The sequence below is a fragment of the Amblyraja radiata genome, chromosome 27 (genome assembly GCF_010909765.2).
Source record: "Amblyraja radiata isolate CabotCenter1 chromosome 27, sAmbRad1.1.pri, whole genome shotgun sequence".
Classification (NCBI taxonomy): domain Eukaryota; kingdom Metazoa; phylum Chordata; class Chondrichthyes; order Rajiformes; family Rajidae; genus Amblyraja; species Amblyraja radiata.
The window spans coordinates 24,202,261-24,225,661 of NC_045982.1; the positions used below are offsets into that span (position 1 = coordinate 24,202,261).

The 23,401-nt window shown below is 49.5% G+C and overlaps 1 protein-coding gene across 5 annotated transcripts in view; it reads left to right on the forward strand.

The window, feature by feature from the left end:
* Positions 1 to 3,105: 3,105 nt before the first annotated feature.
* LOC116988568 (collagen alpha-1(XVI) chain-like) overlaps positions 3,106 to 23,401 on the forward strand; it is a 127,078-nt gene continuing 106,782 nt past the window's right edge. For all 5 annotated transcript variants that reach the window (XM_033045403.1, XM_033045404.1, XM_033045405.1 and 2 more), the window contains exons 1-5: positions 3,106 to 3,596; positions 18,875 to 18,986; positions 19,527 to 19,598; positions 20,483 to 20,600; positions 22,808 to 22,931. In XM_033045403.1, the coding sequence (XP_032901294.1) occupies positions 18,905 to 18,986; positions 19,527 to 19,598; positions 20,483 to 20,600; positions 22,808 to 22,931 (396 nt within the window). In that variant the 5' untranslated portion in view covers positions 3,106 to 3,596; positions 18,875 to 18,904. The remainder of the gene's footprint in view (positions 3,597 to 18,874; positions 18,987 to 19,526; positions 19,599 to 20,482; positions 20,601 to 22,807; positions 22,932 to 23,401) is intronic.

The following is a 23,401-nucleotide window of genomic DNA, read 5'->3' on the forward strand; positions in this document are numbered from 1 at the left end:
CCCTCTATTCCCTGCATATCTATGTGCCATCTAAAAGCCTCTTAAATACCACTACCGTATCTGCCTCCGCTACTACTCCTGTCACCCACCACTCTGTGTGTGAAGGCCCCGATCTCCAGATTGGCAGCTCCTGCAGTTTCCAGCCCACTACCTGACTGACACACCTGCGCAATGCTGTGACCATGTGGGATATCTGGTATCAGTAGCGACCGTGCCTGACAACCCATTGTCCAGTTTTCACCGTAGGCTGATCACAGGCCACCAGCAGCTCAATCATCCCCTTCAGGCGAGTACTGAAGGGACCAGGTTGGAACAGGACCCACTTGGCAACATCTCGCTGGACTGCCAGTTCATTCCATTCCTGAGGACCTGCCTGACTCAGCTCCATACCCAATCATGGGCTTCCAGAGATGGAAGCAGCTCTGGTTTACGCCTGTAGTCATCGTTCAAGCCAAGCTGGCTGAAGCGATATCTCCAACACGCCGCATAAAGCCAATTCAGATGCAACAAATAGAGTCATACAGGTATAGCACAGAAACAGGCCCTCTGGCCCAAGTCGTTCATGCCAACCAAGATGCTCCATCAAAGATAGTTCCATTTATCCAGGTCTGGTCCATATCCCTCTAAACCTTTCCTGTTCACTCATGAAAGTAAAGATACAATTTCCAGAGGCTGGGACAGAATCCTGGGTTTACCCTTCAGGAATATGGAACATTGAAACTGAAGGAGGCCATTTGGCCCTTCAAACCCTTCATTCAATATGGCCAGGGTTAATCATCCAAATTTAGTGCCCCATTTCTGCTTTCTCGACATATCCTACTATTTTCCCAGTAATGATAACTATATAAAAGTCCCTCTTGAATATATTTACTGATTTGGTCTCAACTACATTCTGCACTAAAAAATATCCACCGTTTCACCACCTAATCCCAACCCTCCCGACCTCTCTCCATCAGCCTGGTGAACCAAGTCACTCCATAGCAAGAACATCATTCCTCAGGTAAGGAGATCACAACTGCACACTACTGTGTTCATTGTGCTGTGACTGCACAATCACATACAGGATCTGCATTGTCACCCCCTTCCCCGGCCTTTCACCATTCAGGTAACAATAAGCGAGTTTGGTTTTCCAACTGCGCATGCCCAAGTCATAGGTCACTCGTGATAAACATTCTCGGCAGCTGTGTTGCTGCATGATTACAGACCTGCATTTCATCCATAGTCAGGATCGAACCCAGGTCTCCGGCGCTGCAAGTGCTGTTGAATAGCAACTGGACCGCCCCCGTCCTTTCCTGAGTGTCCCATCCCTGTCTGGGGGCGGCCGGAGATGTCCGGGGTGACCTTGGACTGACAGGACACCGACCCGGAGCAGTGGAGTTAGCGCTTCTGCCTTACAGTGCCAGAGACCCAGGTTGGATCCTTTCTGTCCGTGCTGTCGGTACGGAGTTTGTAAGTTCTCCCTGTGACCACGTGGGTTTTCTCTGGGTGCTCCTGTTTCCGCCCACACTCCAAAGGCATACAGGTTTGTAGGTTAATTGGCTTCGGTAAATTGTAAATTGCCCTAGTATGTAGGATATTGCTAGTGTACAGGGTGAGGGCCTGTTACCGCACTGTATCTCTTTAGTCTGAAGTCTAACAGGAACCCCTCTGCATTCTCCTCAAGGCTCACCCTCACGCTTGGCTTTGTGTTGTCCACAAACCTGGACATATTACATGTGAATGTAAGTGGAGCATCACGGTCAGTTTGGGAAAATTGGACTGAAGGGGCCTGTTTCTGTGCTGTATGAAGCTACGTCACTGTGCACTGAATGATTCTTCAATGGGGGCTGTTTGGAAATGGTGGCTAATCCATGCGAAAGGAAGCACAGCAGGAACATTGGCAGATTTTGTGCAGGTGTTCGTTTCAAACCAAGTGGATATTGGTTTTAGAATCGGCACAGTGACACAGCGGGTAGAGCTACTGCTCACAGCCAGAAACCTAGGTTCAAAACTGACCTCGGGTGCTGTCGGTGTGGAGTTTGTAGGTTCTCCCTGTGACTGCGTGGGTCTCTTTGGATGCTCCGGTTTCCTGCTACATCCAGAGACGTGTGGGTTTGTAAGTTAATTAGCCCTCTGTAAAATTGCCCCTAGTGTGTAAGGGGTGCACGAGAAAGTGGGATAACTTAGAACTAGTGTGAGCGGATGATTGATGGTTGGTGTAGACTCGGCAGCTGAAGGGCCTGTTTCTAAGCTGCATCTTTCAATCAATTCAGTCAATTTGAAGCAGGGTCTTAAACCCACAACATCACCGATCCAAGTTCTCCACAGATGCTGTCTGGCCCCTGAGTTACACCAGCACTTTGTGTGTTTCTTTTCCTAGGAGTCAATATCACCAATAACTTCTCCTGGACCACCCACATTGAAGCAACAACCAAGAAAGCAGAACAACGCCTCTACTTAGGAAGTTTGGCATGTTCCCTACACCTCTCACCAACTTCTACAGATGCACCATCGAAACCATTTTATCAGGATGCATCACAACACGGTTTGGGAACAACTCCATCCAAGACAGCAAGAAATTTCAGCGAATTGTGGATGCAGCCCAGACCATCACACAAACCAGCCTCCCTTCTATTGACATGATTTATACCTCATGCTGTCTCAGCAAGGCCAGCAGCATAACCAAGGACGAGTCGCACCCTGGCCACCCTCTTCTGGCCTCTCCCATCGGCAAAAGGTATAGAAGCGTGAAAACGCACACCACCACATTTGGGGGCAGTATCCAGCCAGCTGTTATCAGGCAACTGAATCATAGTACCACAACCAGAGAGCAGTGCTGAACTACTATCTACCTCTGATGTCCTGTCCCTCTATAATGTCCCTGATCAGACTTTGCTGACTTCACCTTGCACTAGACGTTATGCCCATATCATGTATCTATACACTGTAGACGGATCGATTGTAAACATGTATTGTCTATCTGCTGACTGCTTAACACGCAACAAAAGCTTTTCACTGTAGCTCGGTACACGTGACAATGAATGAAACTGAACTGTTACTTTTGGATTTATCGGCACCTGATCAGAAACAGCTGGCGACCTTTGCAAAGACCCACAAGACGAGGAGGTCATCTGTAGCCCACACTGGCGTGGGGACACCAAGGGTCTCCTCTGTCACCAGGGTGTGGATCGGCAGTGAAGACCACCATAGTTCAACATTGCACTAAGCCACCCCCTCCCCTCCTGCCTCCAACGCATTTTTGAAAATCATTCCGCCAAGTCGATCTTGAAACCAGATGTGAGTTGGGACATGCCCCCTCTCGTCAGTGCCTGCGCTCGGCTGCCGACTCCAGCTCCAGCTCCGTGGATACTGTCCAACTATATCCACGTTCGCTCTGCTCTTGGATCGGGAGCGGCTCGGCGTTCCTGCACGACCCAGCACCGCGCCCAGCACTGCCTGACGGACCGAGCGGCCGGGAGAGAGAGACGAGGGGGTCTGCAGCTCGGAACACAGCCAGCCAGCTGCTGATCGGGGACCGTGGTGTAACGGGACGGTGCAAGGAGCGAGCCGCCGGCGACAGAGAGCCCAGCCCGGAGCAACTCTGGCCCGCAGCCAAGGTGAGTTGGCACACCCCTGACCCACGCCCTGGGTGCTTGAAGACACCCCTCCATACACGGGCGGGGGGTCCCGAGAGGAACTGGAGGTAGGGGGTCGAGGTGGGTGGGGATACAGTGACTGGCAATGGGGAGGGGGCAGGATGGGAAGGGGAGAGGGGCAGAAGGTGAGGGAAGTGGTTGGAGGTTAAGGGAGGGGGGCTGGAGATGTGCGGGCTGGAGGGTATATGATAGAACTGGAGGGGAGGGGAAGAGGCAGGAATCCCCCCATTTCCAGGGGTCAGTTCTGGCCATAAGCCTGAGCACCTGGGAGTGAGGAGAGGGTTGCAATCATGTATGGACCTTGTCCCTGATACCTGTCATCGTCCCTCCCCCCCCCACCACAACCAATCCCCCCCCCCCCCCCCCCCCCCCATGTCTGGCAGAGCTGTGCCAGTGTGGGAGAGAGTGTGTTAAGTGCCCAGGGCGAGGGCGTAGGGTATGTTGGTTTGTTGAGCTGCACAGTGCCTCTCAGTGGCAGCTACTGGTCGGCAGCAAGCGACCATGCAGGGTTCCCCCAGTGTGTCCCAGGGTCTGGGCATTGGGAGGTCCCAGGGAATGCAGGAAATCACGTTCCACCAGACTTGGGAACATCTTTCTCCCCTCCATTTACAGAGTATGGTTCTCCCATAAGCTTGGGTATCATCTGATCTTCCAACCCACCTCATTGCAGACCTTGCACTTCTTCTCTGGAACTAGAACGTAGAACAGCACAGGATTTGCATGTCAGTCCACAAAGTCTGATCCAAACATGATGCCAAGTTAAAGTAATCTTCTCTGCCTGCTCTTGATCCATATCCCTCAATTCCCTGCATATACATGTGCCTATCTATAAGCCTCTTAAATACCACTAATGTATCTGCCTCCACCACCACCCATAGAAGCCCGTTCCAGCCACCATCCACTCTCTGTGTAAAGAACTTGCCCTGCACAACTCCTTAAAAATTCCCACTCTCACCTTAAACCTATGCCCTCTGGACTTTGACATTTCCACCCAGGGGAAGAGGTTCTGACTATCTACCCTATCTATGCCTCTGATAACTTCATATATTTCTCTCAGCTTTCCCCTCATCCTTCAACGCTTTAGAGAAAATAATCCAAGTTTGTCCAACCTGGCGGAGTGGACTTGATGGGCCGAATGGCATAAATCTGCTCCTAGAACCTATGAACTCTCCTTGTAGCTTATACCCTCTAGGCAGCATTCTGTTTAAAAAAAGACACAAAGTGCTGGAGTAAGTCAGCATGTCAGGCAGCATCCCTGTGGTAGCGAGTCTGGGTCAGAACATGGTCGTTGAGTAGGAGAGCAGCAAGAATCAAAGAGGGAAAGCAGTGGGAGAGGGTCAGAGGTAGGAGAAGAACGTCTTCTAAGTAGGATTACCTCCAGGGGATTTTGTAGTGGAGCAATCAAATATATGGAAATATGGAACTGCAGATGCTGGCTTACAAAAAGTGTGTCGACCCAAACATCACCTTACCTTGTTCTCCAGAGATGCTTGCTGACTTGCTGCCTTAATGCCCTGTCCCACAGTACGAGTTCATTCCAAGAGTTCTCCCGAGTTTGCCCTGATTCGAACGCGAAGATTTACGGTAATCGGTATTCGGGGCTCTCGTGGACATTTTTCAACGTTGAAAAATTTTCACGAGTCTTCCCGTGCTTGCCTGCCGTTAGCGAGTCTTCCCGAGTACCTGCCGTTAGCGTTACGAGCCGCTAAGAGACGTCCCCGAGCTCCAATGTACCCGCTACGTTCATTCTCCGTGCTTACCACGAGTTTGATTTATTTAAAACTCGGGAGAGCTCTTGGAATGAACTCGTACCGTGGGACAGGGCTATTACTCCAGCATTATGTGTCCCTTTTTTGTGTACCAGCATCTGCAGTTCCTTGCTCTGACAGGAGGTTGGTAACTAGAAGACCCGGGGATAAGAAGGGTGATTGAGTAATGCTTTGGATATGGTCTGTGCTGATGGGACCTCTGGAAAGAGGTGGATGCAGATTCAGCAGAGACTTTCTAAAGAGAATGATCTATTTGAAGTAAAAATGTTTGGGCGGCAGAGTAGAATCAGAGCTGGACTTCATTAAAATGTGCCTCAGACTGGGTTCCTGTGCTGTTTGAATCGTAACCCTGAGACTTTAGTATTGGTTTCTTATTGTCACGCGTACCGATGTACAGTGATAAGCTTTTGGTTTGCGAGTAATCCAGTCAAATCAGATGACACCATACACGAATACAATCAAGCCCAACACAAGTACAACCGGTAGTGCGAAGCTAAAAATACCAAAGTGCTGGAGTAACCCAGCGGGTCAGTCAGCATCTCTGGAGAACAAGTTCATAAGTTGTAGGTGCAGAATAAGGTTATTCGGCCCATCAAGTCTTCTCCGCCATTCAATCATGGCTGATCTATCTTTCCCTCAACTCCATCCTCCTTACATCACCCCATAACACCTGACAACAATACTAATCACAAATCTGTCAATCTCCGCCTTAAAAATATCCATTACCTTGGCCCCCCACAGCCTTCTGTGGCAACGAGTTCCACAGATTCACCACCCTCTGACTAAAGAAATTCCTTCTCATCTCCTTTCTAAAGGTACTTTCTTTTATTCTGAGGCTTTCTCCACCTAGCAGAACCATTCTCTCCACTTTCATTCTATTGAGGCCTTCCACTATTCAGTACGTTTCAGTAAGGTTCCCCCTCATCCTTCTAACCTCCAGTGAATACAGACTCAGTGCCTTCAAACGCTCATCATATGTTAACTCAATCATTGCTAGGATCATTCTCGTAAACCTCCTTTGGACCCGCTCCAATGGCAGCACATCCAAAACTGCTCACAATACTCCAAATGCAATCTGATCAGTACCTTATAAAGCCTCGGCATTTCATCCTGATTTTGTATTGTAGCCCTCTCAAAATGAATGCGACCATTGTATTAGCCTTCCTTACTACTGATTCAACTTGCAAAGTAACATTTTGGGAGCAGTGAAGAAAGTGAATGACATGTTGGCCTTCATAACAAGAGGAGTTGAGTATAGGAGCAAAGAGGTCCTTCTGCAGTTGTACAGGGCTCCAGTGAGACCACACCTGGAGTATTGTGTGCTGTTTTGGTCTCCAAATTTGAGGAAGGACATTCTTGCTATTGAGGGAATGCAGCGTAGATTCACAAGGTTAATTCCCCGGATTGGCGGGACTGTCATATGCTGAGAGAATGGAGCTTGTATACTCTGGAATTTAGAAGGATGAGAGGATATCTTATTGAAACATGTAGGATTATTAAAGGTTTGGACATGCTAGAGGCAGGAAACATGTGGGGTCAGGGGGGGGGGGGGGGGGGGGGGGGTGAGGGGCACAGTTTAAGAATAATGGTTAAGCCATTTAGAACAGAGATGAGGAAACACTTTTTCACACGGTGAGTTGTGAGTCTGTGGAATTCTTGAGATTAATTGACAGTTGGTGTGAGACAAGGATTGGAGGTTTTGTCAAGCTAAAGGAAGGAATGTAGGTGGGAGTGGGAGGGGAGAAATAGATGTGAATTTGGGTGGAACACGAGGGGGGAGAACAGAAAGGGGAGGGGGGGGTTGTGTTAGGAGGGGTTGACAGTTAGATAAAATTAGAGAATTCAATGTTCATACCGTCAGCTATAAGCTACGCAAGTGGAATATGAGGTGCTGTTCCTTCAGTTTGCCTGTGGCCTCTTCAGTCGCTATCTTCATTACATCTCAGAATAGGAGAGACACAAAGAACATCTCATACAACAGTGCTGAGATTCTCAAACAAGTGGGTTTATTCAAGGCTGGCATAGTATATAGTGAGAACCCAATTCACAGCACCCACGGGGTTTTTTATACCCGATGACATGTTACATATGGATTTTACTTTTTTTAACATAATTCATCAGTTCCTCTGCCGTCTTTCATCCTTGTTTTTTCCCCAGACTTATCTTTAAACTTTTATTCCCTGTTATGTAGAAAACCATTGTCCCACTTGTCTGACAAATGGATTAAATAATCTCTCCTATCTCTAGATGTTTTATTGCCCTCAGCTGGTTTACAACCTCCTATGTTTATCTTTACTTCAGCTGGTTATAATTTGCAATCTAAACACTTCCTAAATCTATTTATTGCCTCTCCTGATGTGGGTTACCTTCACTAAGTTGACCTTTCTACCCATGCTTACTCAGTCTGTAAGCTTTTGTGCTAAATATATTATGGTGTCAAACCCCTGTCCCAGGGTACGAGTTAATTCCAAGAGTTCTCCCGAGTTTGCCCTGATTCGAACTCGGAGATTTACGGTAATGGCCACTCATCGGTACACGGGGCTCTCATGGCCATTTTTCATCATGTTGAAAAATCTTCACGAGTCTTCCCATACTTCCCTGCCGTTAGCGAGTCTTCCCGAGTACCTGCCGTTAGCGCTAAGAGACGTCCCCGAGCTCCGACCTACCCGCTACATTCATTCTCCGTGCTTACCACGAGTTTGATTTTTTTTAAACTCGGGAGAGCTCTTGGAATGAACTCGCACCGTGGGACAGGGCTAATGCTGGGATCGCTGGTCGGCGCGGAATCGGTGGGCCGAAGAGCCTGTTTCCACGCTGTATGTAAACTAAACTAAACTAAACTTGCCCAATTCTCTAATAATGTGCAAAATATCAGACATCATAGCCTTAAAAAAGCAACCTGTCCACCTTGACCAGGATACTTGAGCGTCGCACTAAAGAAAACACTCGCAATAATGTCTGCATCTCCCCCCACAATGTGTAAGCTTGCGACGCATGCACTTCTGCAGATTCATTCCTTGTGCTCAGGCATTTGTGTTGACGTAGCCCGAGGCATTGTCTACACGTGTGATTGTTCAGAGCGGGTCGGTGACTCAGAGTGTGACGGCTAGTTTGCAGCAATGATGATGGGTTCAGAGAGTGCACGGGATTGTACAAGGGGATGTGAAGGTCTGTTAATTTTAGTGGGTGTCCCTTAAGCTATGTACATGGGAGTGTGTCAGTGTTTACTCTTGTGTTCCAGTGATTACAGAATGAAAGGTACACAAAAATGCTGGAGAAACTCAGCGGGTGCAGCAGCAGCTATGGTGCGAAGGAGATAGGCAACGTTTCGGGCCGAAACGTTGCCTATCTCCTTCGCTCCATAGATGCTGCTGCACCCGCTGAGTTTCTCCAGCATTTTTGTGTACCTTTGATTTTCCAGCATCTGCAGTTCCTTCTTAAACATTACAGAATGGAACGTCGCTCGATAGTGTTCTTGACAATATCCGAGGCTCTGATTTCCTACCACTGTGATTTGTTGCTCAGGGGGGGTACCTTATAATAAACTGCTCATTGGTGTCTGTGATCTCACAGATATGCCCAGGGTAAACATTGTGCTTGCCCACTGGGACCATTGTAAATTTGTGGAGTCCGATCTGGTTTAAAATCACTGGAAGGGTTGAAAGGGCAAACCGTCCCAACAATCCCGCGAGGAAACTCATTGGCTTCCTGCACCGCTTTTCCTAATGACTAATGTAAGATTTCCACTTGGTTCCCAGAGACCACTGGCCAATATGATGCCTGGTCTCTTGCTGATGGACTTCAAGGGCAGCACGGTGGCGCAGCGGTAGAGTTGCTGCCTTACAGCGCCAGAGACCCGGGTTCGATCTTGACTACGGGTGCTGTCTATACAAAGTTTGTATGTTCTCCCTGTGACTGCGTGGTTTTTCTCCGGGTGCTCTGGTTTCCTCACACACTCCAAAGACGTACAGGTTTGTAGGTTAATTGGCTTTGGTGAAAATTGCAAAATTGTCCATCATGTGTAGGATGGTGTTAGTGTACGGGATGATCACTGGTTAGCGCGGACTTGTTGGGCCAGTTTCCATGCTGCATTTCTAAAATCTAAACCTTGCATTTAATAGCCGGGTTTTAGTTTTTTGAGTTTTAGAGATACAGCCTGGAAACAGGCCCTTCGGCCCACAGACTCCACGCTGACCATCGATCAACCTTCCCCAGAGAATAAAGCCACTTTGACGCATGGTTCCCCACTGGTGAACTTGAACCTGACTCTTGATGATATCCTGGTTTTATCAGTTGGCAAAACAGTAAATCTTTCATTAATGGAACCCAGCTACGCAAATATTTTCACCACACAATCATTAATGCAAACTACTTTGTAGCCCAGGGCAGAGCAAGATGAAACTCGTTTCTAGTTTACCACAACCCCAGAATACTCTCAAGCCTTTCACAGATAAAACATCAACCACTGTTGTACTGAGGAAAGTGTGGTGAACAGTCTGCACTGAGTCAGCTCCCACATCCAGTGAAGCTGGGGCATTTCAGGACAAAGGATCTTCAGGTCATGGGAGATGCCTCTGAACCTGCTGCACACCACTGGCCCATCCCCCTGATCTTACCCCATAGTCCTTGCCTCTCTCCATCTCTAATTCCCTATGTAAAGCAAATAGAAATGACCAGGTAGACACAAAATGCTGAAGCCACAGAATTCAGCGAGACAGGCAGCATCTCTGGATAGATGGAATGGGTGATGTTTCGGGTCAAGACCTTTCTTCAGTCCAGTCTGAAGAAGGGTCTCGACCCGAAACGTCACCTATTCCTTCTCTCCATTGTTTCTGCCTGTCCCACTGAATTACTCCAGCATTTTGTGTCTAACTTCTAAGTTTAAATCAGCATTGCAGTTCCTTCCTACAGGAATGACCAGATAATTGACAATGGACGATGGCAGCCAGGATAAACCGGGAGCTCTCTCTGCTCTTCCAGTGATTGTGTCCAGGAAGAGGGATTTGGGGTGAAGGCAGGAGAATGGGGTTAAGAGGGAAAAATAGATCAGCCATGATTGAATGGCGGAGTAGACTAGATGGGCCGAGTTTACTGCCCAGTGCACGACTGCCAGCACTTGGCTTCACGCCTCATCTGAGAGTCGGCACCTCTGCCGCGGCAGCTCTCCCTCAATGTTGCTTGCTGACGTTCTCTTGCCCCCAGATCTAGTGCCTTGTGACTCGGCAGGGGAGAATAAATCTCTTTTGACTCCTGCAAAATCCAGGTCACCACTTCAGCCTTTTTTTGTTCTTCTGCTGAGGGTTTCTAGTTAGTTCACCATATTTCTCTTATTCCCTTGACACCAAAGAGGCCCAACGAGACTAGGCTGGCTCTGAAGGGGTGCAGAAGAGGTTTACCAGAGTTATTTCAGGATTAGAAGGGATTAGCTGCAAGAAGTTGGACAAACTTGAATTATTTTCTCTGGAAAACCGGAGGCTAAGGAGAGACCTAATCAATTATATTAAATTATGAGAGGCATAGATAGGGTAGACAATTGGAACTTTTTTCATTAGGTCATGTTCATGTGATAGGAGCAGAATTATGCCATTCGGCCCATCGAGTCTACTCCGCCATTCAATCAGGGCTGATCTATTTTTCCCTCTTAACCCCATTCTCCTGCCTTCACCCCAAATCCCCATGACACCCCTACTAATCAAAAATCTATCTATCTCTGCCTTAAACATATCCATTGACTAGGCCTCCACAGCCTTTTGTGGCAATGAATTCCACAGATTCACCACCCTTTGATTAAAGACATTCTTCCTCATCTCCTTCCTAAAGAACCTTCTTTTATTCTGAGGCTATGACCTCTGGTCCAAGACTCTCCCGCTAGTAGAATCATCCTCTCCAGAACTACTCTATCTCAGCCTTTCACTATTCAGCAATTTTCAAATTCCTTTTAAACTCCAGCGAGTAGAGGCCCAGCGCCGTCAAACACTCATTCCTGGGATCATTCTCATAAACGTCTTCTGGTTCCTCTCCAGCCCCAGCACATCCTCAGACATAGGGCCCAAAATTGCTCACAATACTCCACATGCAGTCTGACCAGCACTTTATAAAGCCTGACTCAGCATTACATCTCTTTTCCCGGGGTGGTAATGCCAGAGACTATAGGTTTAAGGTGAGAGAGGCAAAGTTTAATGGAGATGTGTGGGGCAAGGTTTTTTATACAGAGAGTGGCGGAGACAGATACAGTAGTGGTGTTTAAGAAACTTTTAGACACATGGATATGCAGGGAATGGAAGGATATGGATTCCGTGCGGGCAGAGGAGATTAGTTTAACTTGGCATCATATTTGACACGGACATTGTGGGCCGAGGGCCTGTTTCATTGCCGCACTCAGCTGAGTTCTATGAAGCTCCTGTTCCCCATTCATCTCCCTGCAGCCCCTTATGTTCCCCCCCACCCCCCTACCCCAGCTTTGCTGGACAGGCTCACATTCGGGGGAATTAACGGCTGTATGTTTACCCGCACCCTCTGCCTGGCAGTGCACTCACCAGCCCCAGTGTGGGTCCCGGCGCTCTTAGAAGATGAAAGTCCATGGTCATGGTGGCAGAGGAAAACCATCTGCTATGAATAAAAGTTAATTAACACTCGAGCGTAGGAACTAATAGAGTTTAATTGGGAAAAACCCCGGGAATAATGAGGACTTGGAAAGCCATCACCAGTTGTTGCAAAAGTACTAATTTCTGTGAGCTGCAGAACCCAAACTAAGTGCTGTATGTCGCTGGGCGTCGGGGAGAGTTTCCTCTTCACGTGACGCTTGCTTTGATTTGCAAGTGTTACTAAAGGGGATTCTGTTTGGGCCACAGTGTGCAGCAGATACTGGGTGGGTTTATATAGAACATAGAACTGTACAAAACTGGAACAGGCCCTTTGGCCCACAATGTCTGTGCTGAACATGATGCCAAGTTAAACTGATCTTCTCTGCCTGCACGTGATCCATACTCCTCCATTCCCAGCATATCCATGTGCCTATCTAGAAGCCTCTTAAACGTCACTATCATATCTGCCTCAACCACCACTCGACATGGATAAGAAATTAAGGAATATGGATCACGTACAGGCAGAGGGGATTAGTTGCATGTTCCAGGTACCATGATACTGTGTTTTAAAAAAAAACCTGCCCTGCACATTTCCTTTAAACTTTGTTCCTCTCACCATAAAGCTATGCCTTCTCGTCTTTAACACTTCCATCCTTAGGAAAAGTGTTTTGACTGTATATGCTGCATGCCTCATAACTTTCAATGTTGCAGAGAAAACAATCCAAGTTTGTCAACCTCTTCTTATACCTAATGCCCTCTAATCCAGGCCTTATTCGGGTAAACCACTTCTGCATCCCCTGCAAAGTCTCCACAGCTTTCCAGTAACACGGCGACTGAAACTGCACACAATACTCCAAATGTGGCCAAACCAATGTCTTGTAGCGCTGCAGTCTGTAAAGGGCCGGTCCCACTTGGGCGTCATTTGCGCGTCATTTACGCGACACCATTTACACATCACGACACACGACACACGTGTCGTGACGCGCACTTGATGCACGCATGGTGCGCATTACGTACGCATGGTGCGCATTACGTGATGTAGGCAGTGACTTGCGGTCGCGCGCGGCGTCCCAGGATTTTGGGATGTACAAAATCTTTGCGCGCCACCTGCATGACGCGCAAATGTGGGACAGGCCCTTAAGACGCAGTCAGGACGTGAAACTCGGGCGAAGGAGGGATTTTGAAGGCAGTGACAGGGAGGGGGAGGGGGAAGGTAAGGGGAGGGGGAGGGGGAGGTGGATGTGGGAGGAACCCCCAACTATAGGCACAAGAACAATGCACCCTCCCAGCAGTGATCCTGATCCCAGGCAGTGCTTGGGGAGAGACAGGGCCCGTTACCTACGGTGAACCGTGGACAGCTGCCACAGTGCACCCTGCATCTGCTGCCCACTGCTCTGCCTCAAAACCTAGTGTTGTGCATGTGTTGAAATCACAATTTGAAGTACGTGCCCAGCAGCCCAGGCCCATCAACCCACTGAGTCCGTGCCGACCAGCAATCACCCGCTAGTTCTTTCCTACACACTAGGGACAATTTACCTACAAACCTGCATGTCTTTGGAATGTTGGAGGAAACCGGAGCACCTGGAGAAAACCCACGCAGTCACAGGGAGAACGCACAAACTCTGTACAGACAGCACCTGTAGTCAGGATCGAACCTGGGCCTCCAGCCCTTTAAGGCAGCAATGGGCAGCCTCTGTGCAGTATCTTTCTCCAAGGGTGGAAATGTCAAGGCCTAGAGGGCAGAGCTTAAGGTGAGAGGAGCAAAGCTTTTCACAGGAAGTGGTGGGGGCCTGGAATGCGCTGCCAGGAGTGGTGGTCAAGGCAGATATGATAGTGGCATGTAAGATGCTTTTAGATAGGCACATGAGTATGCAGGGCATGGAGGGACATGGACCACGTGCAGGTAGAGGAGGTTAGTTTATCTTGGCATCGTGTTTAGCCTAGACATTGTGGGCTGTAGGGCCTGTTGCTGCTCTGTACTGTTCTATGTTCTAATTGCCTGCACTGATGCTTATGGCTTACAGTAGTATCTGTACTAGAGGCAAAATGCCAGACAGCATGGCTTAAAATAACTGGGCATTCAGCAGGTCAGGCAGCATCTGCAAAGGGAATGGACAGATAACGTTTTGGTCATACCCTTCTTTATTCCCTAACTTACCCCTAACTCCTTCTCTTCTCTGCAATTAACCCAAACAATTGTGCACCCATTTCTTCCACTATCCCACCCCTCTGCCCCATCTCCCCAACCCCATTCCTAAAGCCCACATCCGGCTCTACATATCATTTTTCTGACACCATTTCATCTGCTTTTCACCTCCAGCCTTCGTCACATACTCCAGCCATCTGCCAATCACACCCACTCACCTGTATCCACCTATCACTCGCTGGTCTTTGTCCCACCCCCACCTCTCTTTTCCATCTTTCACACCCCCCTGCTCCATGTCAGAAGAATGATCCTGACCCAAAACGTTACCTGTCTATTCCCTCCACAGATGCTGCCGGAACCACTGAGTTCCTCCAGCACTTTGTTCTTTTGTACAGTGAATGGAAGTTCTTTTAGTGTCAAACCAAGGTCTGACATTTAAAACTGAGACACACACGATCTGTGTGCACTAGGACGTCCCGTCGCCATCAGCCTCACCTCCCTTCCCTACCTTCCTTCCTCTCATCACCCCAGTGTCTGTCCCCCACCCATCCTCCTTTCCCACTCTCCCCAATCTCCCTCCCCCCCCCCCCCCCCTTTCTCCCATCCTTTTCCAGCCTCTCATTCGATCTCCCACCTTATTTTCTTTCTGGCCCCTCCTTAATTTACCCCCGTCCCCCCCCCCCGTCCCCATTCCATAACCCCACTCCTTCCCTACTTCACGTTTGCTTTTGAAGTAATCAGAAGTTGGCAACTTTGGGAGCCAAAGAAAGCAACGTTGTTGGCTGCTGTTATTTGGAGCTGATCTGCCGGCGGAGATCGGCTCCTCGATGTTTGACCCGGGTTGGTCTGGAAGTGCTTCATCTCTCTATCGAGAGCTCACTCAATGATCTCACTGAGGTGCATCCCAGGAGAAATGCCAACTGTCCACAAGTCAGGACCTGATGCCAGCCAGGCTTTGAACATCTCCAAAGAGCTGGCTACCTCAGTGTGGGTCTGCGGCAGACCACCATAAGAATGCTTGGCTTGTTTGCATTTCCAACCCTCTCGCAGGAGGGAAGATTTATTTTGGGCTTAAATAAACCACCTCTTATGAAATGCAAGCAGAGCATTTTACGATGGTGTGGGACCATTTGGCTGGTAATAGAATTAAAGTTTCCCTGGAAACTGCTAGGTTGTGTTTAGTTTAGTCTAGTTTGGAGATACAGCATGGAAACAGGCCCTTCTGCATGCCCCCCCTCTCCCCCCCCCCCTTCCCCCCCCCCTCTCCCCCCCCCCCCCCACCGGGTCCACGCCGACAGGCGATCCCCGCACATTAACACTATCCTACACCCACTAGGGACAATTTTTACATTTACCAAGCCAATTAATTTACAAACCTGTACGTCTTTGTAGTGTGGGAGGAAACCGAGATCTCAGAGAAAACCCATTCGGGTCACGGGGAGAACATACAAACTCCGTTCAGACAGCACACGTAATCGGGATCGAACCCGGGTCTCTGGCGCCGCATTCACTGTAAGGCATCAATTCTACCAATGCGCCACCGTGACTGCCCCTGACTCCTGGGAATCTCTGCTGACACTGGAGCAGGAGCAGCGGGATGGAGCTGGAAACCCGGTGTCTATGCCCGGGGAAAATCGACGCCCTGAGTAAGTGGAGGAAGGAGTGTTTACCCTCATGTACCCCCAGCCCGTTTGCCCCATCTGCTCCTCCTGTGGAAGTGTCTGTGGATCCCACACTGGCCCCCTCACTCTGCCCCAAGGCCACAGCTTGGAGTGAATCACCAGCCCCAGGAAAGGCCTGAGGAGGGGCGGCTTGAAGATATACCTGTGACTGAGACAGAGCAGTGACACTGTATCCAGAGGACCCCCTGCCACTGGCCACTTCCCAATGCACAGCTCAGCACAGAGTAGTTTAATTTATTGTCACCTGTACTGAGATACCTGTACAATGAAAAGCTTTTTGCTGCCTGCTGAAGAGTTACTGGACATACTATACATGATTACAATCGAGCCGTCTACAGTGTACAAATAACTGATAAAAGGAATAACGTTTAGTGCAAGATAAAGTCCTGTAAATTCCAATTAAAGATAGTCTGAAGGTCTCTAATGAGGTAGATAGTAGCTCAGGACCACTCTCTAGTTGTTGGTAGGATGGTTCAGTTACTTGATAGCAACTGGTAAGAAACTGTCTCTGGATCTGGAGGTATGCTTTTTCACACCACTGTACTTCTTTCTTGATGGGAGAGGGTAGACGAGGGAGTGACTGGGGTGAGACTCGGCCTTAGTTATGCTGTTGGCCTTGCGGATGCTGCGTGGTGTAAATGGAGTCAATGGAAGGGAAGTTGGTTTGTGTGATGGTCTGAGCTGCGTCCACAATTCACTGCAATTTATTCCGTTCTTGGATGGAGCTGTTCCCAAAGCATGCCGTGATGCATCCCAAATGAAATGCTTTCTACGACGCATCTGCAGAGGTTGGTGAGAGTTGTAGGGGACATACCAAACTTCCTAAGCCTTCCAAAGAAGTAGAGGCATTGGTCTGCTTTCTTGACCATTGCTTCGACATGGGTGGTCCAGTACAAGGACTCTTTTGTTCATGGCCATTGTTGATGTGGCTGTGCGGCTCACTTAGTCACAGCAAGAGATGGGGCTACGATGGAATTGAAAGACAGCATGGAAACAGGCCCTTCAGCCCACGCAGATCACTGTTCACCCATTCACACTAGTTCTATGTTAAAGGGCATAGTGGTTAAGAAGGCGTATAGTATGTTTGCCTTCATTAGTTGGGGCATTGGGTGTAAGAATCAGGAAGTCTCGATGCAGCTTTACAGGACTTTGGTTGGGTCGCATGTGGAATATTGCATGACGTTCTGGTCACCCTATTACTGGGAGGATGTAGAGGCTTTGGTGAGGGTGCAGAAGAGGTTCACCAGAATGCTGACCGAATAGGGGGTATTAGTTACAAGGAGAAGTGTAATTGCTTTCTCTGAAGCACCAGAGACTGATAGAAGCATATACAATTATGAGATGTATCGAAGGGTAAACTGTCAGAACATTTACCACAGGGTGGGATTGTCAAAGATTAGAGGGCATAGCTTTAAGATGAGATGGACAAAGTTTAACAGAGATGTACAGGACAAGTTCTTAACACAGAGAGTGATGGATGCCTGGAATGTGCTGCCAGGGGTAGTTTGGTGGCAAATGACTCCAGAGATATTGATGTTGAGGGATTTTGCAATAGAAATGCCATTGGACGTGAGTGCAGGTGGCCAGTGTTTCTGTGTCGTTGCTGGTACTTCTGGGGTCCGATTGTTATTTGCAACGTCCCAGCACGGATTGTGATGTTGAACTGATAATCTTGCTGCGGGTGTGGGTTCCCTCATTCACTGAGGATTGGGACTGTAATATTGGGCAACCATCAGCGAATATTATGGAAGGAAGGCTATGGATGCAGCTCAAGGTGGTTGACTTGGGAACCAGTCCCGAGGAACTCCCACTGTATGTCCTCACCTCCAACAGCCATCTTCCTTTGTGGTAGATCCAAGTCTAACTACTGGAGTCCTTTCTCCATGATGCCCATTGACTTCAGTTTTACCAGGGTCCTTTACTACCACACTTGGTCAAGAGTTGCCTTTGTGTCAAACAGTCACTGTCATCTCTGGACTCCTACTCTGTGGCCTGTACGTGGACCAAAGCAGTGGTGAGTTCTGGAGCAGAGTGAGCCCTGGCAAAACCAAACCTGGGTGAGCAAGGTATTGATCAGTCCGTGTTGTAGATTGCACAGTCGACGATGCTTCCCCTCCGTTTGCTCAGCTAGATTGGAATTGTCCAGAGGACAGCTGTAACTGGGCAATTTTCCATTTTACCAGTGATTGTGATTGTTCTGGAACAGTTTGGCACGCACTCGGGTAGTTCTGGAGCCCAGCTCCATAGCTGAGATTGTCTTCTCAGTCCTTCTGGTCAAAGATGATGGTGAATGTTTCAGCCTTTAACACTCACTCAGTTATGCAGATGGCTTGGAGAAGTTGGGTCATTCATGGGACAGAAAGCAAGTGTCCTACATGAAGGATATATAGCGGAAACATTTTAATAGTGTTTTTTTCAGAGCTTTTAAATATGATAGTGGCATTTAGAAGGGGTTTAGACAGGCACTTGGATATGCTGGGAATGGAAGGATATGGATCAAGTGCAAGCAGAGGAGATCAATTTAACTTAGCATCATGTTCGGCACAGACATTGTGGGCTGAAGGGCACTGTGCTGCACTTCCATGTTCCATGTTTATTTTAGTTTACCTTATCTCCAGCATGGATACAGCCCCTTTGTTTCCCGAGTTCACGCCGACAAGTGATCACCCACTAACTATTTCTATCCTGCACATTGAGGTGAATTTACAGAAGCCAATTAACTTACATGCCTCCCACATCCCAAAGATATGCCGGTTTGCCCCACCCCAGTAATAAACACCGCCCCTCTCCGGCCATAAAGTTCCAGGACAAGACTTGAAACCATGGACCAGGTCCCGAGCTCAGGAGTCAGCTCTCTGGGGCAGGCGTCGATGGTGGATGCCTTTGTTCTACTTTGTTCGACGTGTTTGTCCTGGGAATAAAGACTCAGTAAAGATAGGGTAAGGGTGGCCCCTTATGGACAAACTGGGAGAAGAAGTGAGGAGGTGGGGGTGAGGGGGAGTACCCCATGGGGCAGTGTCTGGGGGATGATGGTGATCTCTTTGTTGTTCTCTTCCAGGTGATGTGTGAGCGTTGGTGAGGGGCAGACATGTGGACACTTTGGTTTGCCGTCCTGTGGGCGTCTGTCACAGCGGAGCAGTCGAGCACGGAGGTGCTGGCAAGGCGCAGAGGTAAGGCCTGTACCCCGACAGTGCGGTGGGACACCCTCGGACTGGTCTCCAGTTATCTTCCTCTGTCTGACCTTCAAACACTGCGGTGATCTCCACCATCGACGCCTGCCCCAGAGAGCTGACTCCTGAGCTCGGGACCTGGTCCATGGTTTCAAATCTTGTCCTGGAACTTTATGGCCGGAGAGGGGCGGTGTTTATTACTGGGGAGGGGCAAACCGGCATATCTTTGGGATGTGGGAGGAAACTGGAGCACCCGGAGATAGCCCGCCTGGTCACACGGAGAACATGACACAGACAGCACCCGAGGTCAGGATCGAACCAGGTGTCTCTGTCGCTGTGTGGCAGCAGTTCTACCCGCTGCTTGTTGCCTTTTGTACTTAAATTGAAATTGTCATTGTATCTTCCATTTCTATTGTACCTAACGGCCTGATGTGCATTGAGACATGCAGGGACTCCGTGCTTCCCCACGTGGCACTGTTACTGCACTGTCTGCTGTCTAATGTCTGATGAGCTAATGTCTGATGGACCTTCCCTTTCCAGATGTTCCGTGCCCACGTGTCCACCACGATGGATGGAAATCACGACACCAGGAGCAATTCGTTAACGTTTCAGGTAGACTCTCTCAGCGCAGAATCACGTGCTCTGTCTGTCTGTGACCTTTGCTGCAGCCCTCTCTGCTGAATTCTTGGGCACAATGTAAGGCAAGGTTTGGGCTGGGCAAACGCTAACTCCAGCCCTCATCCCCAAACCCCTCGCCCCCTAGCCCCTCGCCCCCTAACCCCTCACCCCTTACTCCGCGCCCCCTAGCCCCTCACCCTCTAGCCCCTCATCTCATCTAACCACAAACCCCTCACCTCATCTCACCCTTAAACCCATCAACTCACCCTCAAACTCCTTGCCTCCTATAACCATCTTCTCCCCCCATCTTCTGCGCCCACCTCGACTACCGCCTTGTCATCAGTCTCTCCACTGGTATCGGGTCCCATTTCATGAGGTCCTGAGGATCTGCATTAAAGCAAACCCGGTGAACCTGGGCTCTGCTGAGGCCTCCATACCGCCCCCTGTGGGGGTCAACAAAGAGTGCATGACGGGACCCAATGTTTACAGCCGTCACCACATCGGCGGGAAGCATGCAACTGGGAGGAGGCAGATCCAGCTGTTCAGAAGGCCAGCTGTTCCACCACAGCTGGGTTGACAGCTGATGTATGGGGTTAGGGTTTGGTCGTTTGACCACATCCTTCTTCGGGATGTCCACGCAACATCTGGCAGGCAACAGTCCTGCAGATGGGCCGGGACCAATGGTCAGTGGTCCCTGGCCAACATCTGGATGGGACTGAGGGAGAAGAGCAGGTAACCACTAGAATCTACGGAGAGACACAAGGAACTACAGGTGTTGGAACTCAACGGGTCAGGCAGCATCTGTGGAGGGAACGGACAGATGACATTTTGGGTCTGGAGATACATATGGACACTGACTCTTCTTCTTTGGCTTGCAGGCTTTAATTTACTCAGGAGATTCTCTCTCTTTAAGACGCCAGCACTGAAGAAAATCCGAAGTCCGACAGGATCGTTGATTGTGAGATTAGGAAATGTGTCCCTGGTCAGAGCCACGGAGTAAGTGCTAGCAGCCATAGGGTGGGAAGGGGTGACTCTGGTATGAGATCTAACGGTGGTTTATCAGGAGCTGACGGAGACAATGGTTGGATTGAGGAGATCTGTGGCAGTGACCTTCCATTTAGTCCACTCTAACCCTGGGGAGACTTGAGCCCCATCTAGCAGCATCTCCCCAGAGGTCCCTGTAACCCTGGGGAGTTCTGCCGGCCTCTCTGGACACTGAGGGGGCTGTCGCTGAGGCAGGTGGGGCTGGATCAACTGTTCTGCCGAGGGTGGTCAGTGCCTACCCGCTGTGTGCCAGCCAGTGGAGAACGCTGAGCTTAGGTGCATCTCTGTAGCATTTACACCAGTGGCAGGACATTGAGTGTGCTCCCCTCACCTTAAAGAATGTGCCCCTCTCACCTTGAGAGACATTGCCCCTCTCACCTTAAAGCTATCACCTTTGGTCTTTGACCTACCACCCTGGGAAAAATGTTCTGATGGGTTCAATTCTCTGGGAAAAGAGAGTGAAGGTTTTAAACAATTGAAGCAGAGACTTTTTTAGCTTAAATCCAGAGACGTATCCCCAGTGAGATGATGGGGGAGGTGGGAGGAAAGGGTGAGGTGTAGCCAACGCAAAGAATCGTTCCTGATCCAGCTGTCAGCTGAGGTGTTTATCGTTCATGTCCAATAACATTGGGCTTCCTGTTTGCATTTCTGCAATGTCTGCAGCGCTTCCAGCTCATTGCAACAAAAATACTTGTCCAGAAAAAGTACTCTTCCAGTGGTGGGAGTGCTGACTCTACCTGGGGCACAGTCCCTGAAGGTGTGACTCTATCCGGAGTACAGTCCCTGAAGGTGTGACTCTACCCGGAGTACAGTCCCTGAAGGTGTGATTCTACCTGGGGTGCAGTAACTTTGAGCTGAGTCTTGTTATTTCTGTAAACTTCCTGGTGTCTTGCAGTGGGACACGTTTTTAAGGGTGGCTTTGAGTCACAGCGTAGAGCAGCTGCCTACCTGCTGCTGATCCTGACCATGTGCTGTCTATGTGTAAATTGCCCCTGGTGTGAAGGGAGTGGAAGCGAAAGTGGGATAACATAGAACTATTGTGAATGGGTGATCGATAATCGGCATGGACTCGATGGGCTGAAGGGCCTATTTCCATGCTGTATCTTTCAATCCATCTTTCAACCAACCAATGAAGTGACCTTCGAACTGCCCGGGGATATTGGGGAACTCCAGCCTTCCCGTTGCATTGAACCTCTCATTGGTCTCAATTTTCCAACTTGTTGCATAGTTTGTGAATCACTGATATTACATCATAAACCTGGTATGCAGCTCTGGTATTTATTTTTCTTAGCTAAGTCTGAAAAAGAGCCAAAACAGCTCAATGTTGTGTAACACCTCCAACTCCAGGCCAGAAAGAGGAAAGGATGAAAGAATGACCAAACAGCTGTTGGTCAACATCTGGCTCCAGCTCTGGAGGTCAGGTCTTTCGCCAGATTGGGTTTAGGTTCAGGTTTACTACTGTCACGTATTGAGCTACAGTGAAAAGCTTTGTTTTGCATGTGACCCAAACAGTTCAGATGTATTATCCATACATACAATCAAGTCAAACTCAAATGCAATTGGTAGAGCAAAGATGAAGATACAGAGTGCAGAATATAGTTCTCAGCTTTTGAGTGCCTCAGTTCCATAGACATAGTCTAATGTCCTTAATGGGGTAGAAGTGAACTGGACAATACCATAGATTATTGAAGGACCATTCAAGAGCCTGATATCAGAGGGGAAGAAGCTGTTCCCGAGTCTGGTGGTGCACTTTCAAGCTTCTGTATCTTCTGCCGGATGTGAGCGGGAAGAAGAAGGAATGGCGGGGGGGCGGGGGGGGTAAGGGACAAGTCTTTGATTATGTTGGCTGCTTTACAGAAACAGCATGAAGTGTCGATGGTCAATGGTGGGAGGTCTGGTCTGTATGGGAATCTGGGAAGGCAGGTTGTGGAGAGGATAACTCACTCTGCGGCTGCATCTGGTCGTAGGGGACGGGGCTGGGGGTGGGAAGTACGAGGTTGGGGGTCAGCGGTCAAAGGTGGGGGTCAGGGGTCTTGGATGGGGGGGGATGTCGGGGAGTCCGGGTCGTGGGTCAGGGGTCGTGGAGGATCAGTGTGTTGTGTGGGGGACGCGACTCTGCGCCGTTCCGTGCATTGACCCACGTCTGTCCTGTCTTTCAGCCAGGTGTTCCCCAAGGGGCTGCCCAGGGACTTCACCTTCCTGGCCACGCTGCTGATGAAGAAGAGGACACTGAAGGAGAGCTGGTACCTGGTGAAAATCACCGACTCCCAGGGCCGAACGCAGGTGGGTCGGCCTTGCACTGGACCGTGCTCCGAGCCCTGAGGGAGAGCCTTCTGAGCCGGACTGGCACAAGGCTGGGGATGGGGGGAGCTGGGAACAGGCGGAGCTGGAGCGCGGGGGGCTGGGGACGGGGGGGAGTAGGGGGTTGGGGACACAGGGGGCTTGGGAACAGGGTGCTGGGGACAGAGGAAGCTGGGGCGCGGGAGCTGGGGACACAGGGAACTGGGGACGCGGGGGGATGGGGACGCTGGGGGTTGGGGACACAAGGGGTTGGGGACACAAGGGGCTGGGGACAGGGAGCTGGGGATGAAGGGAGAGTTTTGTTTTAGCTTAGTTTAGAGATACAGCGCAGAAAAAGGCTCTTCGGCCCACCGAACCCACACTGACCAGCAATTCCTGCACACTAACCTACACACACTAGGGACAATTTACAATTTTACCAAGCCAATTGCCCATTTACTCTCGGTGATGGT